Source organism: Mastigoproctus giganteus, chromosome 4 (assembly GCF_048544385.1).
Source record: "Mastigoproctus giganteus isolate SK-2022 chromosome 4, ASM4854438v1, whole genome shotgun sequence".
NCBI lineage: Eukaryota > Metazoa > Arthropoda > Arachnida > Uropygi > Thelyphonidae > Mastigoproctus > Mastigoproctus giganteus.
Window position 1 is genome coordinate 1,151,158 of NC_143578.1, and position 20,318 is coordinate 1,171,475.

A 20,318-nucleotide genomic window follows, 5' to 3' on the forward strand; every position below is an offset into this window, starting at 1 on the left:
CCTCAAGGCGGAGTCCTCTCCGAAGCATTATTTACTGCAGTCATTAGTCCGTTTGTTCAAGAGAGAGAAGACATAATTTGCTATGCTGACGATATTAAGTTACACACCCAGATTAACCCGGGGGAACATATCTCAAAAATTAATGAAAAGATCAATCGAAAGCTACACGATTTAGAATCCTATCTCCATCAATTTGGACTACTTATTAATCCTGCAAAATCAGCCCAAATTGTCTTTTCGTTGAAGCACCAACCCACTGAAGCCCAAGTTTCTCTAAATGGCATTCTGCTTCCAGTGGTAAATACACATACAGACTTGGGAGTAGTTTTCGATTGCAAACTGACCTTCAAGCCCCACATTGACAAGCTCATAACAAAATTCTGCAAAATGCGGTGGATTACCAAACAACAACTCCTCCACGTTAAGGATCTGGATGTGACTCGGCGGTACGTATACACCTCTGTATACTCCGTCGTGTTATACGCCTCAGAAATATGGGCATCTGCAGCCCCCACGAATATCAAGCGTGTGTACTCCTCCGAATACTGGCTCCTTCGTTGGGTCACACATAAACATCATCATCTACCCCAGCAAAGAACAACTGCGATGGCAACCGCACTGAACTTTGCCCGACTGCCAAATCTTATAATGGAAAGACGACTCACCCTAACTGTCAAAATGACCACTGGAATAATCTCGGAGCCAAGCATATGGGAACTGTGCAGCTGGAGGATCCCTCAATCCCTCAACCATTTATGGACAGATTCAACGGAAAAGTAAGGTAACACAAGTAGTTGCTCTTGATATCTCCAAGGCTTTCGATCGTGTTTGGCATAAAGGTCTTCTAAACAAGCTTCCATCTTATGGTTTGCCAACTGTTTTTAGTAATTGGTTATCCAGTTTTCTCTCTGATCGCTCACTGAGGGTGATGGTAGATGGCTCCCTGTCTTCTAACTTCTCTACTAATGCCGGTGTCCTCCAGGGTTCAGTTCTTCTCGCCCCTCCACGGTTTTCCTCTTGTATATCAATGACCTTCTTCCATTGACCGGAAATGCTATCCATAGTTTTGCCTGTGATAGGACATTGCATTCCACATTCCATTTTGAGAAACCTTGTCCTGCTTAATCTGTTTTAACCTCTCGAAAATCTGCTATCAATTCCTTAAGTGCCGATCTTCAGGTAGTTCTGCAGTGGGGCAAAGACAACTTAGTTGATTTCAACCCTTCTAAAACTCAGTCTTGTCTTATGTCTGGCAAAAAGGATTCTTCTGCTCCTATGCTTATCTTTAGTGACACTCCGATTTCTAGGCAAAATGATATATCTCTTTTGGGGATTACCCTGACTTCTAATCTCTCTTGGCACAAGCACATTACAAATATTGCTTCCTCTGCTTCTACAAAACTTGGTTTTCTCTTTCGCTCTCTATGTTACTTTTCTTCCCAACAGCTGCTCACTCTGTATGAATCGCAAATCCGCCCTGCCATGGAATATTGTTCCCACATCTGGGGTGGTGCCCCCAAAACCTCTCTTAGGCTTCTTGATTCCATTCAGAAGAGGGCAGTTAGGTTAATTAATGATTCATCTCTAACAGAGTCTCTCCACTCGCTGTCTCATAGACGCACTGTTTCTGCTGCATGCCTCTTCTACAGATACTTCCATGGGCACCGTTCTTCTGAATTGGCTTCTATTATTTTCGCCCTCTCTCTCTCTCTCTCTCTCTCTCTCTCTTTGAAAACAGTCGGAACACGTGCCGCCACCAGCCAACATCCATTTACTGTCCAACTTCAAACTCACAGAACTGACTTTTCATCTTCCTCATTTATTCATGTGCCGTTTTCTGGAACAACCTTCCTTCATACGTATTTCCTGAAAATTACAATCTGCAGAAGTTCAAGTCCAATGTCAACAAATATCTTCTTTCATCTTCTCGAACTCCAACCCAAGCACGGTACTAAGTACTATAGGTTCTAATACCTCTCGTGCTTGGGGTTTTCATAAAAAAAAAAAAAAAAAATGCGCTTCAACATTGAACCTCGCCTGAGAACGACTAACTCTGTCACGGAGTGAAAAAAACCCACAAAACGTTGCACACATCATCGACAGGATTCGAAGGGATCTTTTCTACCCAGTGTTGGGAGGATACTGATTATAAAGCTACGCTACCGCGAGGACTTTGTTTAGGTATTATCATTCAGCAAAGTTATGTGAGCTAACCGAGTCGGAAGAAATTATGTTCTTTTCACCTGTTTATATTCAGTCTGGAGTTTTGTTGTTGTCGCTTTTGAAATACATTAATGAACGAACTATTGTCCCTCGTCGGGGATCCTACAAAGATCGAATGGCTGGTGAGAGGTTCTATCGTGTGTAAGTTGAAAATACGGATTCGCATCTGAAAGGACCAATACTCACCTGATTTTGGATGAAACTCGGAATATCGTGGCAGCTCCATCGATCCCCTGAATACCATTCAGTGGAGTAGTTTACCAGTCGATACCTGCGAAGAATAAACGCTCGAGTCATCAAATAGGAAATGGGAACGAATCTCCACCCTATTGCAGAGTGAATGCCCATCAAATTACAAACAGAAGCTTAAAGTACATTGATCACGCGCTGCAGAGAAGCGCAGCATTATTATGGATCTAGCTAGGTAATGCTTACTTGAGTCTCATGGAATCAAGCAAAATGAGTAGCACCGTTCCTTCTATTCCTCCGGTCACTCGCCTTTCTCCTCTGTCGTCCACCACAGTTTCGAAAAGTCGTTTCCACTGCAACGAGACAAACTCCATCAGCGCCATTCTTTTAATAATTCTAAATGTTATTGAGTTTAATGAAATACGTGCATCCATCCTATTTGTCGGGGATCGTAGTATTAGCGGGTCTCGATCACATAAGTTGTCTGTGCAACGTGTCCATTATAAAGTTTCGAGACAACAGGATTCACAAAATATTTTTTACACAATGCCGAAAAATAACTTCGATCACTATCAGAACCTGCGGTGCACTGGCGTGTTTGAGCTGCAGAGAAAAACAAAAAGAGGGTTATCACCGTCATCAAAGTTTCTAACTTGGAATTAGGTTTGTTACTGCGTGGGTTGATTCGCCATCTGGTTGCTCCAGAAAAGTAACCCGATGGCGAATGCCATCTTAAAGTGGCGAATACGATGAAACCTTCAACATCGCTTTCACTCTCAAGGAGGATCAAAAGGGAAAATCGTGCAAGAAATTCTTTTAAGAACTTTTTGATTTCAGTTGATGATTCGGTCGATGAATTGGCCCATCGATCTCAAGATGAGTAACAAAGTGCCGACCTACAACAGCGGTGTGCGCAGTATTTTGGTTCCTCTTTATGCTTTGGTTCTGTGTACAATGATGAACTATCTGTTGGAAAAGAAAATGAAGATAATCCGAAATAGTTCGCTACAAACTTTGTAGCTAATAGAATGAATACGCGTCCATCTTGTTTTCAGCAGCCCTGGATTATTTCTTGTCCTCGACGTACACTATTTTACAGTGTACACAGGGGGCCCGAAAATCTCTGTCCCTTCGTTTTATCACTTGAAAGTGGTAAAAGTAAAGCAGCGACCAAACTGAGGTGGTTACGCAACAATTCGCCGAGTTAACCGAGAGTGTCCTGGACAGATTGGACTCTTAGTGATCATACCAGAGACAGTGCAAATAACCTTTACAAATAAAAGAAAGAACAGAACAGATCCGATCACGTTGAAGGTGCCATTATCAATAAAGTACGTTTCCACCAGAGGCCTTGGTTATTCTTGGACGTCCCCTTAATTTTAAACAGCGCATGTGATATACGAGAAAGGAAATCGTTAAGCATTACGAACTACACAGCAAGGATCCTCAGCAGTTTACAGCTGAGGATCCTTACTCTGTAGGATCTTAAGAATGTTCACTCGGATAAAAGAAAGCTATTTAAAGGGGAAATGTACGGATTCGCCCCTCCCACATTTTATTGCGATTACAGAAAACTGTTCCTCACAAATTATTAACGAATCCGTTATTAATAAATAAATGAACGTTTGAATCTTACTTCGCAGCTGGCCACGTGCAGGGTGGTTCCATCTATGTCAGTGCAGGCGCAGAAGAGCGACGATTCCAACGTCTGGAAGCTGCGGAGGGTGAACAGTTGCGTCTTGACCTCCGCAGAATTCGATGGGAAAACTGGTCTGCGGCACAGAAGTACGTCGTACACGATGTCGTCTTCTCTCCTTCCGCTGGGCTGCGTCCATCCGACACCCTTGAAAGAAAAAGAAAGCGGAATCTTCTCTCAGTTCAACATTTCGTTTAATTCGATTAAGTTCCTACAGCTGGTTGAAAACAAGCGAAAGTGATCTTTCGTGTCCCTAAAAGAAAGCAAAACACATTCTTATTGAGCTCTTGCCACGTAGCGAAAATATTCGCTTCACTCCCCTTCTCGCATGAAAGCGGCAAAGTTTCCCATCGGATAAAAACGAACTCAGCGGGTTCAACACCCTTCCACACGTGCAAGTTTCGAGGTGTCTTATAAATGTCATTAACTTTATCGCATTTAAGAACAGCACCTTCTTTATGTCACGAAGCGAGGCCCTACCAAGATATACATCCAGACAACGTGTCCTCTACAGAGTAGAAATTTGTGTTTCTGCGACCAAAACCGCACGAAAACCACTACACGCAGCGAGTTTTGTTACTGAAATGGACCACGTGGAAGTTTAAGTGACCTCCACAGCAGCGAACCACAGCGACAGCCACGGCTCTTTGGCTGGAACGGTTGACAATGAAGATGGAAGAGAGACGCCTAACTTTCGCAGTAAAAATGCTCACTGGAAAGATCTGCAGCTCCACCATCTAGGATGTGGTCCGATGGAGAATTCCCCCTCCCGAACTGTGAGCATTGCCTGAGCTGCGTTCGACCCGTGGGAGACTGCTCGTGTCCGAGGGATTTGTGACTACTGAAATGTTAAGGACGTGGATCTGAACGAGTTCGCCCGTGACAAGCGGTACAGAAGAAGGATCCTATTGCGAGCACGTGATCTGCTCCCTCCCCAGTAGTGTACAGTGGAAAACTGTCGTGCCACTGTACGTGTGAACGCCGCATCCTCTTATCTAGATGGATGGAGAACTGACTCACGTGGTATCTGATCACGGATTTTTATTTTATTGCTGTTTCTTTATTATATATTGCGTTACTCAATGTCGCTATTTTGCAAATTTACATCCACGTGAGACCCCATGCAGCATGCCGCGATCGGTATGTTGTACGGCATCTTCAGTACATTAAACAAAGCGGATGTTGTCTTCTCAACCAAGTATATAAAACCAGACTTAATTTTGAAACGGCTCGTGAATTTCAACTGGCAAAATCTCTTCCAGCTCCCCGTAGACGATGCCTTAGAAGCACTTTCGGATACACTTCACTTTATTGCTCTTCGGGGGGGGGGGGGCATCAAAACGCATTAAAATCTCCGATCGAGCAAATTCCTGGTTTAGTCCACAAGTAAAATATGCTTTTAAAAAGAAGCAAAAACTCTTCAGAAAATGGAAAAAACTGAACACCCACCTGACTATATTCGATATAAAGAAGCTAGAGCGCGGTTCATTCGATTGAAACGTCAAGCTCACTATGACATGGTGCGATCACATTTAAAGAAAGGAAGCAGGATATATAATAAGAAAAGGCGTACGGATATAATGCCCGAGCACATCTTCTCAGAATGGACCCAAGCCACCTTTGGAACTCCTCTGGCAGAAAATCAAGTTGAAAGTGAAGCCAACGCAGAGAAAATCCGTGAATATTTTAGTATTAAATCAGCTCACACCAACCATAAGAATAAGTATTTACTGTAACTAAAATATTTATTTGCATATTAAAATAAAATAAATATTTACAAAAACTGCTATTATATTAAATATACATGTAAAAACATTAAAACTGTGATAAAATCCTTGAGATAAAATACACTAAAATAAACCGGATTAAAAACGATAAAAATCTCTGGAGCTTTCGGAAGCTTGCGCTCCCTTCCTCAGCAGTAACAAAACTTCCTGCAGCACGTCCATATATATAACAGGCTCACGGTACCTATACACGTGGTGCAGTCGGCGCATGGTCTGAACTGGAAGCGGAAATAGCTCGGGAACGTGTTAAGCAAAACCGTTCATCCGTACTTAATATAATAGTTTCAAACAGAGGATGCATACGCATACCTCTGTCCCTATTCATAATATTGGGGTCGGATGAACAGATTCGTAGGCTCTCGAGCCATTTACGGTTCCAGAACCCATGTGCTCGATCCATGATAACCGCATCCTCTGGGGAAATCTGATGCTGCTTCTCCCAAAAATGTTCGGCCACAGCAGACTTATTGTAATCAGCGGTTTTTATAGCATTTGCATGCTCCCCCAGACGATCCTTGAGCCGTCGTTTTGTCTCGCCCACATAACACTCCCCACAATCCGGGCATTTTATCCTGTATACTACTCCACTACTCAGGTCCTTTGCTATTGGGTCTTTTACCTGAGACAACACTGTGTGCAACCTCCGCCCGGAAAGCCGCACACAGCGTGTTTTATAGCCCCGCAAAATTCTAGCGAGATGCTCAGTAACGCCCGGATAGTAAGGAATGTATGCGGTAGCGACAGGAACAAACGGTTCCTGACGGTTAGACTCTATTCCTCTACTAAATCTGTCTATGATCCTCTGGGGGTATCCGCATTTTCTAAGGTCTGCTGTGACCCGTCTAATTTCACATTCTTTGTCCTCAGAGGTGGTGCAGTGTGACCCTGCTCTATCTAGTAGAGCTTTCACTACACTATTCTTATGCTGCCCAGCTTGTGCTGAACTATAATGGGTGTACTGGCCTCTGCACATAGGTTTTTTAAACACAGAAGTTTTTAGCCTAGGGCCTACCCTAGAGACCAGTACATCCAAGAAAGGAAGGGTACCTCCTGTTTCTACTTCTGAGGTAAATTGTATAAATTTTGAGAAGCTATTAAGCCAATGGAGTGCATCATCCTCTCTCCCCTTCTGGACCACGGTAAAGGTATCATCAACATACCTTTTCCATTTCTTTATGGGAAACTAACATCCACTAAAAACCCTGTCCTCTAACTCCTCCATGGCCAGATTGGCCACGATGGCGCTAATAGGAGATCCCATGGCTGTACCGTGAACCTGTTTGTACATAACACCTTGGTACACCATAGTGGTGCTGGCCAGACAAAGTTCCACACCCGAACAGATATCCTCTACGTTTAAAGGCGATCTACTACCCAAAGAGACATCATTACTCAAAGATCTTCTAACACAATATATTCCATGTTTAATTGGAATGCATGTGAATAGTGACACCACATCAAAAGAAATCATGCTGTCGTTTTCACTTACAGTCAACTCTTTCACAAAATTCACAAATTCTTTACTGTCTTTTATGACATAGTTGGACTGGCCCACTATAGGCGAAATCAATTTAGCCAAATACCCCTGACAAAGCGTATGTGGGGCTTCCTATAAATGATACAATAGGTCTGAGTGGGACTTCTGTCTTATCAGTTTTTGGAAGTCCATAAAACCTCGGGAGTTGACATCCAGTAGCATGTAAGAACCAAAAGGTCTCCCTGGAAATCTTCTCTGCCTTTAACCAATCCTGTACCAGTTTATTAACGCGCCGCTCTAGGCCAACCAACGGGTTTCTCTGAGTAACTTTATATGTATTATTGTTCTGTAAAAGGTCCATTGCTTTTTTGTGGTAGTCTTCTTTGTTTAGGACAACCGTCGATTTTAGCCTAGGGCCTACCTAGGGTAGACCCTAGGCTAAAAACTTCTGTGTTTAAAAAACCTATGTGCAGAGGCCAGTACACCCATTATAGTTCAGCACAAGCTGGACAGCATAAGAATAGTGTAGTGAAAGCTCTACTAGATAGAGCAGGGTCACACTGCACCACCTCTGAGGACAAAGAATGTGAAATTAGACGGGTCACAGCAGACCTTAGAAAATGCGGATACCCCCAGAGGATCATAGACAGATTTAGTAGAGGAATAGAGTCTAACCGTCAGGAACCGTTTGTTCCTGTCGCTACCGCATACATTCCTTACTATCCGGGCGTTACTGAGCATCTCGCTAGAGTTTTGCTGGGTTATAAAACACGCTGTGTGCAGCTTCCCGGGCGGAGGTTGCACACAGTGTTGTCTCAGGTAAAAGACCCAATAGCAAAGGACCTGAGTAGTGGAGTAGTATACAGGATAAAATGCCCGGATTGTGGGGAGTGTTATGTGGGCGAGACAAAACGACGACTCAAGGATCGTCTGGGGGAGCATGCAAATGCTATAAAAACCGCTGATTACAATAAGTCTGCTGTGGCCGAACATTTTTGGGAGAAGCAGCATGAGATTTCCCCAGAGGATGCGGTTATCATGGATCGAGCGCATGGGTTCTGGAACCGTAAATGGCTCGAGAGCCTACGAATCTGTTCATCCGACCCCAATATTATGAATAGGGACAGAGGTATGCGTATGCATCCTCTGTTTGAAACTATTATCCTAAGTACGGATGAACGGTTTTGCTTAACACGTTCCCGAGCTGTTTCCGCTTCCAGTTCAGACCATGCGCCGACTGCACCACGTGTATAGGTACCGTGAGCCTGTTATATATATGGACGTGCTGCAGGAAGTTTTGTTACTGCTGAGGAAGGGAGCGCAAGCTTCCGAAAGCTCCAGAGATTTTTATCGTTTTTAATCCGGTTTATTTTAGTGTATTTTATCTCAAGGATTTTATCACAGTTTTAATGTTTTTACATGTATATTTAATATAATAGCAGTTTTTGTAAATATTTATTTTATTTTAATATGTAAATAAATATTTTAGTTACAGTAAATACTTATTCTTATGGTTGGTGTAAGCTGATTTAATACTAAAATATGAATTTTTCCAACCTCAGAGGCCTTTTTCAGGATAAAATCCGTGAAGCAATCAGCAAACTGAAGACAGAGTTCTATCCTGAACTATCTCAAATCAATATCGCTGGAGATGACATTAAAGCTGCTGTGAATAGCCTCAAGAATAAAGCCACAATTGGGCCTGATAAATTCCCGCTGTTCATGATTAAGATCAGCAGTGTATACATCATAGATCTCCTCCTTCACATTTTCCACAAAATTTTAAGTGAAAACCACATTTCCGAAGATATGGAATACGTATTTCGTTAAACCTGTTCCCAAAAATAGCAATCCTAAATCCGCCAAAGACTACAGGCCTATTGCAATTGGATGTTCGTTTCAAAAAATATTTGAGGAATCCATTTTAAATACCATCAACCATCACTGTTTCGGGCATAGACCGGAGTACCTTCATTCAGTCATCCCACAAACGCCAATCTCATGGAGACTCTATTTCGAATCCAACACTCCCTTGACTTCAGACAGCAATTAGACATTGTCTTCTAAGACGTTGCATCCGCTTTCGACAGTATATCCATCTCGGCTATTACTCTCATCTTGGAGGAATATTTCTACATAACTGGGCACGTATTAGCTATAATAACGAGTTCTCTGAGGGAGAGACACATCACTGCCATAAATGGAACTTCCAAAGAGACCTTCCGAGTCAAAAGGGGAGTCCCACAAGGTGGTGTCCTCTCTGCTACTCTCTTTGCAACAGCACTGCATCCCTTCCTTACCCAAAGTCAAAAACAATTTGTCGTATATGCAGACGACTTCAAATTTTTCGTCACCTCGAATGACCAAAACACATTTTGACTTTCCAGATGTTGACTGGAACTTGTGGGTTGGGCACTCACACACTAGTCAGACTTTTGTGGATTTATTGGATGATTGTTTTCTGCAGCAGCATGTTCGAGAGGCAACCAGAGAAAGTAACACTCTTGCTCTGGTTGTCAGCGGTGATCATTCATGTATTGGGAATTTGCAGATGGAAGAACAGCTGGGTGGCAGTGATCACGGTGTGCTGAAGTGGGATTTGCTTAAAGATTTAATTACCATCAGGGGTAAAGGAAAGGGTTTTTGCTTCCGTAAAGGTGAGTACAGTGGTCTCCGACAGCTTTTAAATTCTGTACAGTGGGATCGACTGACGATGTTACAAACAGTAAATTCTAAGTGGGAAGCATTCAAGGAATTAATCGTGGATGCTACAAAAAGTTTCATACCTATTAAGAAATATTGTTCAAGGTTTATTCCTAAATGGTTGTCAAATGAACTAATGAGACTCGTGACAGAGAAGAAAAATGCATGGGATGCATATAAATTATCAAGCGGCTCAGAAGTTAATCTGTATAAGTTAATAATATAAGTTAATCTGTAATCAGGTCACAGAGGACGTTTAGCGGGCGAAGGCGGACTACGAGAAATCCTTGCCAGGAGATGCTAAGAAGGGCAGCGGGGATTTCTTTAGTTGTGTGGGCTCTAGAAGGGAGGGGATGAATCTGATTGGTCCGCTTGACATCGATGGTTCGACTGTTGATGATCCTGCTCAGATAGCAAACAAACTGAATGAGTATTTTGCATCTACATTCACACATGAGGAATTATTAAGGTTTGAAAATGGCAGAAGGTTATCAAATTGTAGCAGGATACTTAATGATCTAGTAATGGCTGAGAGCGGGGTGGAGGAGAGGTTGTTGAGGTTAAACCTAGGAGGGGCGCCTGGGGTGGATGGGATCTGTCCAGTTGTATTAAAGGAGGCGGCGGTGCAACTAGGCGGGAACTTAGCCGTAGTTATGAGAGCATCCTTGGACTCGGGGGAGGTTCCCACGGACTAGAGATGTGCGGAAGTGTCCCCAATTCGCAGAGGGGGATCGAAGGGTGACACGAGTGGTTACGGAACAGTTAGTTTAACTTCTGTTCCGGGTAAAATAATGGAGTCACTGGTTAAAGATGCATTGCAGGATCATCTAGACAAGACTGCAGCAATAATTCAGACACAGCATGGGTTTGTTAAGGGAAAGTCTTGTCTGACAAATTTGATAGGATATTATGATTTGGTTACAAAGGAACTGGATGCAAAAAATAATTTTGATATCATATATTTGGATTTCAGGAAAGCTTTTGACACTGTTGCGCATGGAAGACTATTGAACAAATTGGAGCAGAATGGTATTAAGGGTAAGTTGCTACAATGGATGGAGGGATGGTTGGGTGCGAGAGGGCGGGGGGTGGTGGTCAATGGGTGCTGCTCTTCTTGGACTGGTGTTAGCATTAGCATTAGCATTAGTAGAGGCATTTGATGCAAGAAAGCAAGCTTATGCAGCATCAGCCAAAAAAAAAAAAAAAAAGTAACATAAATAAATAGAAATAACCACTTCCACTTCACCCCTCTGTTCGTTCGAAATACCTGTCCAGCTGAGCCTTAAACTTATTTAGGCTATCAACTTCCACGACAAGGGATGGAAGTCTGTTCCACCCACCAACCACCCGCTGGCTAAAGGCAAATTTCCGCACATCTATCCTACATCTGTCTTTCCTCAATTTGAATTTATGCCCTCTCAGGTGATTTTTCTGAGCTAGAGGAAGAATCCCATCAGCATTGAGCATGCTCAAACCATTCAAGGCTTTGTACACCTCTATCAGATCACCCCGCTGGTGCCTAGTTTCCAGACACTGTAATTTGCAAAACTTAAGCCTTTCTTCGTAAGAGAACCCCTTTGTCCCATTCACCAATCTAGTTGCCCTTCTCTGTACTCGTTCCAGCAGCTCTACATCCTTCCTGAAATGAGGCCTCCAGGCCTGTATACAGTACTCTAGGTGTGGCCTGACCATTGCCTTATACAAGGGAATAATCACCTCCTTATCCCTGCTAGAAAAATTCCTATATATCATTGACAATACACCATGAGCTACTCTTGCAGCTCGTCTGCACTGCTCAGAGAACTTCATATCTGCCTGCACCACCACCCCCAGGTCCCTTTCATTCCCTACCACTGTCAGTGTAGTACCACACAGTTGATACGTTGCTCTGGGGTTGCTGTTTCCCATATGTAGTACTTTACATTTATCAATGTTAAACTTCATTTGCCACCTCGAAGCCCATCTGCTCAACCTTTCCAAATCCTGTTGCAGCAGCATAGTGTCAGTAGTGTCCTTGACAACCCTGCCAACCTTCGTATCGTCTGCAAACTTGGACATTAAGCCTGATATACCATCATCAATATCATTTATAAATACAGAAAACAATAAAGGCCCCAATACTGACCCCTGAGGGACTCCACTAATAACATTAGTCCACGATGAGCAGTGTCCATTGATTACCACTCTCTGTCTTCTCCCCCTCAACCACCCCTTTATCCATAGCAGCAACTTGCCTCCAATGCCACACTGCTCCAATTTGTGCAGCAGTCTTCCATGTGCAACAGTATCAAAAGCCTTTCTAAGATCCAAGTATATAATATCAAAGTTATTCCCTGCATCCAGTTCTTTTGTGACTGCATCATAGTATCCAATCAAATTGGTCAGGCAAGACTTCCCCTTAACAAAACCATGCTGTGTCCTAGCTATAACTGAAGTCTTGTCTAGATGATCCTGCAGTGCTTCTTTCACCAGTGCCTCCATTAATTTTCCGGGAACAGAAGTTAAACTCACAGGTCTATAATTACTTGTGTCAGCCTTTGATCCCCCTTTGTGAAGTGGGGTCACATTTGCACATCTCCAGTCAATGGGTACCTCCCCTGAGTCCAAGGAAGCTCTCATAATTATGGCTAAGGGTTTGCTTACCTCCTTTACTGCCTCCTTTAATATAACTGGATAGATCCCATCCACCCCAGGTGCCTTTCTTGTGTTTATCTTCAACAATTTCTCCTCCACTTTGCTCTCAGTTATTACAAGATTCTCTAGCTTACTGCTAGAGTTGATTACACCTCTGGCATTCCCCTCGCTGAATAACTCCTCATGTGTGAATGTCGATGCAAAATATTCATTTAGTTTGTTAGCTACCCGAGCAGGGTCATCAACAGTTGACCCATCGATCTCAAGTGGACCAATCTGATTCATCCCCTTCCTTCTAGAGTTTACATAAGTAAAGAACTCTTTGCTGTTTTTCTTCGCATCCCTTGCCAAGGATCTCTCGTAATCTGCCTTCGCCTGCCTAACCTCCTTTGTAACTTGGTTACAGATCAACTTGTATCTATCATAGGCGTCCGTGTCACGTGTTAATTTGTATGTATCCCATGCATTTTTCGTCTCTGCCATATGCCTCATTAGTTCATCTGACAACCATTTAGGCCTAAACCTTGAACAATATTTCTTAGTTGGTATGTAAAGCCTAGTAGCTTCCACGATAAGTTCTTTGAATGCTTCCCATTTTGAATTTGCTGTTGGCAATATCATCAGTTGATCCCACTGTATAGAATTTAAATACTGTCTCAGTCCATTGTAGTCGCCTTTACGAAAGCAATACCCCTTCCCTTTACCCCTAATGGTAGTTACCTCTTTGAGTAACTCCCACTTCAGCACACTGTGATCACTGCCACCAAGTGGTTCATTTATCTGCAGATTCTTAATGCATGAAGAATCACTACTGATAATCAAATCAAGAGTATTACTCCCTCTAGTTGCCTCCCGAACATGCTGATGTAGAAAACAATCATCCAATAAATCCACAAAAGCCTTGCTACTGTGTGAGTGACCAGCCCCCAAATTCCAGTCAATATCTGGGAAATTAAAATCCCCCATTATAAGACTCTCTGATTTACTGGCCCACTCTATTTCTCCGAACAGTTTCTTATTATACTCATCAGAGTCATTAGGCCTATAGCACACTCCTACTCTCAATTTTGATCTCCCAATGCTTATGTCACACCAAACTGACTCGACACTGCACTGTCCAGCGATGTCCACTGGCTTCACTTCCTTGGATTTTATGTGTTTTTTAACTAATAGCATAACCCCTCCTCCCTTCCTATCCTGTCTATCCTTTCTGTAGACATTGTACTCCCCAAATTCCAGTTCTGCATTTCTTATATCTGTGTGACACCACGTCTCTGAAATCCCCACAATATCTGCCTTTGATGTTTTGAGCAACACCTCAAATTCATCAAATTTATTTACTAAACTCCTAGCATTGGTGTACACACAAGTATACATGCACCTGTTCTTTTTCTTAGCTACCCTAACACAACCCATGTGTTTACTTGTACCCCAATGATTCCCAGCAGTCTCTGAAATATCCTGCATCTTATTTTCCAGGCTGCGGCTCATTCCAATAGAAGCAGTGCAAGAATCACTTTCACCTCTGCCAGTGGCTACTGTTAATCTATTAGTCCTTGTATCCCCCCAATCTAGCAGTTTTCCGACCCACCTAACATTGCCTCGATAGCATCAGCAAACATTCTTGCACCCTTTCTATTTAAGTGTATCCCATCCCTGTAGAAGCAGTCTCTCCTGTTAACAAGTACAGACCAGGCTGAAAAAAATTTTACCCCTTGAGCCCTGCACAATCTTTCCAGGGCCGAATTGATTGACAGGGCTCTCATCATATACTCCCTCCTATCGTGTCTGGGCAGAATTGCAGACACTTTCAATTTCAACCCTAATTCACGGCTTTTTTTCATCAGTGACCTGTACTTGTCAAGTAATTCCGCCGGTCTCCTACTCTTAATGTCATTAGTGCCAACGTGTAGTTGGTGGAGTCCTACGAGGTTCGGTGTTGGGTCCACTGTTGTTTTGTGTGTTTATCAATGATATTGATGAGGGTATATCGGGCTTAATGTCGGAGTTTGCAGATGATGCGAGGGTTGGCAGGGTTGTTAATGACAGTAGTGGCAGTGTGCTGCTGCAGCAGGATCTGGATGATTGGGCGGATGGGCTGGGGGGTGGCAATTGAGGTTTGGCCTTGACAAATGCAAAGTGCTGCATATGGCTGGAAGTAGCCCCGGAGACACGTACCAACTGTGTGGTGCTACACTTAAGGTGGTGGAGAATGAAAGGGACCTGGGAGTGGTTGTGCAGTCAGATGTGGGGTTCTCTGAGCGGTGCAGACAGGATGCCGGGGCGGGTCATGGGGTTTTGTCGGTGATATGTAGGAATTTTGCTGACAGGGAGAAGAAGGTGGTTGTCCCTGTGTGTGTGGGGCAATGGTCGGGCCACGCCTTGAGTGCTGCGTACAGGTCTGGAGGCCTCATTTTAGGAAGGATGTGGATTTGCTTGAGCGTGTACAGAGAAGGGCAACAAGATTGGTGAGGGGAATGAAGGGATCCTCTTACCAAGAGAGGCTTAAGTTCTGCAAATTGCAGTGGCTGGAGACTGGGCACCTGCGCGGTGGTCTGATTGAGGTGTGTGGGGCTTTGAATGGGTTGAGCACGCTGAATTCTGATGGGATCCTTCCACTTGTTCGGATTACGAACCTGAGGGGGCATAAATTCAGATTGAGGGGGGACAGATGTGGAATGGATGTGCGGAGGTTTGCCTTTGGCCGGCGGGTGGTTGGTTGCTGGAACGGACTTCCATTTGTCGTTGTGGAGGTTGATAGGTTGAATAAATTTAAGGAGGAACTGGACAGACATTTGGAGGGAATGGTGTGCTTTTTTTTTTTTTTTTTTTTTTTTTTGCTCATAAGCTCATACATTTGCTTTCTTGCATCACATGCCACTAATACTACTACATCCTCACGACGCAACAACGAAGCAAACTCCAAAATCGGCGAGTTGCAAGAATACCTTAATTGCATGGGTCTCCGACTAAATGAACACAAGACAGCATAAATGGTTTTGACTAATAAATAAATAAATACATTTTTTTTATACTCCGGGTCAATCAAACGGTTAGAGGAGTTTACAAGATACACAGAATACAAAAAACAGCACCGTATTCAGCAGTCACGGGCTTGAACCGCGGTCACTCAAAGTATTTATGCACGTGCTTTGAGTGACCGCGGTTCAAGCCCGTGACTGCTGAATAAGATAATATAGAAACACCTATCAATACGCGTAAATGGCAGTGTGGTCAAAAAAGTCCAGACACATTTTGATCATGGGACGAAAACCTAAACTTCACACGCCATTTCGGACATGTAAAGAAGAAAACTTACGCAGCACTATGGACCTCCAGACAACAACTAGTAGGTATCAGGAACCCTGACCTTGTTAAACAATATATTTTAAGATGTGTCATCCCCATCCCTCTCTACGCATCTCAGATTTGGTCTTCTGCCCCAGATGGTACCATCGAGGCTTTCCTCGGTTTAGAGTACTGGATGCTGAAATGGTTAAACAGGATCACTACGCAGCCATTTACAATCTCAAGAACCATTTTATATGCCAACTTGGATGTCACGCCTTGGTCTCACATTATTGTCACCAAGAACATTCTCACGCTTGCAACACTGCTGACCGGGAGACTCGACTCACAGAAAACTGACTACCTGCTGATTCGTCCCCGCATGACGCAAAGGTGGGCGAATAGAACACCATCGCCTCCACTCAGTAGCTGGAAAGCCTTCGGAGTTTTTTCTTTCTAACACCATTAAGGTCTATACCGATCTTCAAGCAGACCCAGAAAAGCTTTGCGCAGAGAAGAGGTCCAGGACTGAAATGTTTCAGAATGCATTTCTCCACTTATAAATGTTGAGTGAAGCCCACAGATGAAGCCCACAAAAAAGAGAATGCAGGAAATGAAGAATGAAGAATGAACTGGTCGGGACTGTTTTTGCTCTTGTTATGTTTCCTTTTAACACCATTAAGATCTACACCTATAAATGTTGAGTGATGCCGACAGAGGGAAACAAAAGAGAATGCAGGAAATGAAGAAAATGAACTGGTCGGGACTGTTTTTACCCCTATTAAGTTTATATTGGACTTGTCTTTCTGTGAACTCGCTGTAAATAGTGGTGTAGATGTGAACATTCTCTAATTCCTTGTAAAATTGCAAATCATGCTTCTGCTCTCTTTCTTTCTGCCTGTCATGTAAAATAAGGCAATGATATGAATGATATAATTAATTAGACAATGTATAACCCCTGGCACGATGCCGTGAAGGGTATTGTAGGGTCGTGGTAACTGCGTGAACCGATGAACTTTATAATAAAGATCTTATTTATAATTTGTATAATTTATTAAGACAGTGCTAATTAGAAAATGTATATTTTGTATGATTACGATATGTATAAATTATATTTGTATATATAATAATAATAATTAATTAATTATTATTTCCACTGCGTCGCTCACTAATCTACATGAAAGTGAAATTCTCATGATGACAAATCTCATTCGGGATTTGTGGGTCCCACCCAGCGCATCTTGTCAAGGGACACCCCACTCGGGATAGCAACGTGTGGAAGGGAGTTATCGCGAAGTTAGGTGGTTCCTTCTCTGAACGGTATCGATCGCTTGCGCGTGATGACCAAACTGAGATTAAAAGCAGAGGGGAAATGAGTGGGGGGAAACAAGTCTAGTGAAAGCGGCCCAAGGAACCGCGGTCTAGTTTACAGCGCTGATAATAATAATGGTGGGTGTTCTCAGGTTTTGCTAACAGTCGAAATCCTTCCTATCGCTTCTAGGCCTTTTGGCTCAGATCAAAGTGTGATGTTAGTCGATATTTTTCCAGATGTTGCCAAGAATGATCAAATATCACTTCGTGTGCAGGTGCCTCCGTAGCCAGGTGGGAAGGAGCAGCAGTGCGTAGCACATGCTTCTTGATTACACCGGGGTTCGAGCCCGTCACCACCAAATACGGAAGATGCGGAAAGGTCAGGGAATGACCACCGCATATCCCGGAGCAATATGGCCTTAGTTGCTAATGCTCCTAAAAAAAAAAATCAAATAACAAATAACAACTTCGTGTGCACCTTCAAACCAAAAACACTTTCGATTCTGTGTGGTTGCCATGGCCGCACCACATGTGGCGCCATTAGATTTTCACCTTCTTCTCGTTTGAAAACGCACCCGGATGACATCCATTTCTGGACTAACAGTGACGTCATTGCTGCAGTGGATGCAATTCTGGAGGCCCAAGAGAAAACGCTCTTCGTAGCTGGAATGGACGCATTGTGGCATCGGTGGCAACAGCTCTTCTCGCCCCGAAGGGGAAAACGTTCAAAAATTTCCGGACTCCTGAAATAAACCATTCGTACCGAGGCCACGAACAGTCGCTAGCACTGCGTTACCCGCAAGCCAACCCTGCATAGATTATTATTATTATTATTATTATTATCATCAATTTATTTCTCTTATGAGAACACCCGGTTACAGCCACAGGCTAGAGGGTGAACATACATATACAACTATGTTACAAAACATACAAATATGTTACAGTTATGAAATACATAATATCTGATTTATAATTATCTGGAATATAGAATATTTCAGTTATTAATTACTTACTACCGTAAACTGGTAAGAACTTAATACCATGACAATTGAAGCATACCTTTTGCTTGAACAGACACAAGTGATAGTTTCACCGTATTTACACAAACACAAATATTTACAGCCAAACAACGTACGGCATTTGTAACCACAGGAATGACTGCGATACAGTAAAAAAAAAAAAAAAAAAAAAAAAATTGAAAGTTCAAATTTCCAGCAGTCGTCTTCTTCTGTGGGATTAGAGTTGTGTAGGTATGACAATCCTGACATCTATTTCTTGATGAGGTCGGGTTTCCTAAATCCCAGTGGCTTGTGTCTGGCCGAACAAGGTGCTGGAACTGTATCCTTAATTACATCTGTATTTGCAAGTAAGAGTTTCTGAGAACTTCCTTTCTGTAGGATTTGCAAGTGCAGAGCTTTTCAGGATTGATATTTAGGTTGTTGAATAGCTGGATGGTGTTTGCTGGAAAGAATCTTCCGAGGCTATCTAACTGCGTAAATGCCGATTTCAGTTGTGGTTTCTTTTCTGCAACTCTTCTTGGTTTTTCGCCGGGTATTTTTATCCACTCTCGGGCTTTCGGTGCGTCCAGTCGTCCCGTTAAAAGCTGAGCGAGGGTCATTATGTTCCTTGACGTTATTGTTTGTCTCCAGGGTGTGACCTCTAAATTGGAGTATAGTATAGCTCTTGAGATGGTAAAAGGTTTAGCTGAAATTCTGTTCAGCCATCTCAAGAGCCAGTATTCGAGTCCTAGAAAGGCTTTGATACTGCATTCGGGAGCTGAAGACCAGATTTGTGCCGCGTATAGGGGAATAGGAGTAACACATCTGTTGATGTATTGCTTCATCAGACCGGGGTCTCTAATACCGGTGAGCTCCTGCCTGGTTGCCCAAAGCGCCGCGTATGTTTTGTTACGGATGTATGCGAAGTGCGGGCGGAAGGTCAGGCCTTCGTCCCACTTGAGACCAAGATCAATGTGTGACTGTGCCTTTTGGACGAGGATGCCGTTCACAAATATTGCCATTTTGTTTGGCTTTATTTTATTTGTGAAAGTCATTTGTGCCGTCTTTTTTTCGTTCAACTGCAGCCCGATACAATCTAGATACTCTTGAAGTTCTTTTATTCTAGTATTAGCCACTTGGTTGTGGTAGTCAGCTGATTTCTGATCTCCTGAGGTAATAAAAAATTTTATATCATCGGCGTATGTGATGAAGTGCTTCTTGTTCTGGGCTAAGAAGGGTTCGAGGGCTATGGCAAAAAGTGTGGCAGACAATACTCCGCCTTGCGGGACACCTTTATCAACCTCATACGTTGCGCACATGTTTTCGTTTGTCACCGCAATTTGTCTGCGCCAAAGAGTGCTCTTTAATAAATGGAGGGCATTTCCTGTAATGTGGAAGTAGTCCCGCAAAATGACTATGAGAGCTGGGATGGATATGTTATCATACGCGGATGCCACATCTAAATAGACTACGTCCACCTGCTGCTTACTGTTTAGTGCTTGCTGGATCCTTAGCAGTGTCCCCATGAGGTTGGTGATGGTCGATCTCTGCGGAAGTACTGAGTGCAGGTATTCTGGCCTGTGCTTAAAGCAATGCTCGATGATGGTGTGCAGGATTGTTTTTTCAAAGATTTTTTGCAATGAGCATCCGATAGCGATTGGTCTGAAGTCTTTTGCAGATTTTGGGTTTTTTATTTTGGGGATAGGTTTTACAAAATAGCTTTTCCACAGCTTCGGGAAGTTCTCCTCCATCAAAATTCTCTGGAATATGTGTAGTAGTACATCGATGATGTAACAGCTACAGATTTTGATCATAAATAGTGGGAAATTATCTGGCCCAATTGTTGCTTTATTTGGGAGGCTGTTGATTGCACTTTTTAAGTTGTCTCTGCTAATACTGATTTCCTTTAGATGTCCATTGTTAGTGACAATCCGATTACTATTGATAGATTCCTTAAACCCCTTGATTACATCTTGTATCCTGTTATTGTTTGCTTCGCTGTCAATTTGGTT

The 20,318-nt window shown here is 43.0% G+C and overlaps 1 protein-coding gene across 1 annotated transcript in view; it reads right to left on the reverse strand.

Annotated features, from left to right (window-relative positions):
- The window catches only part of LOC150086328 (uncharacterized), a 193,285-nt gene that overhangs the window by 40,323 nt on the left and 132,644 nt on the right, over nt 1-20,318 (reverse strand). Inside the window, exons 6-8 of the mRNA XM_090372545.1 lie at nt 4,049-4,255; nt 2,659-2,765; nt 2,410-2,494 (exon numbers count right to left, since the gene is read on the reverse strand). Coding sequence (XP_090228671.1) covers nt 2,410-2,494; nt 2,659-2,765; nt 4,049-4,255 — 399 coding nt within the window. The remainder of the gene's footprint in view (nt 1-2,409; nt 2,495-2,658; nt 2,766-4,048; nt 4,256-20,318) is intronic.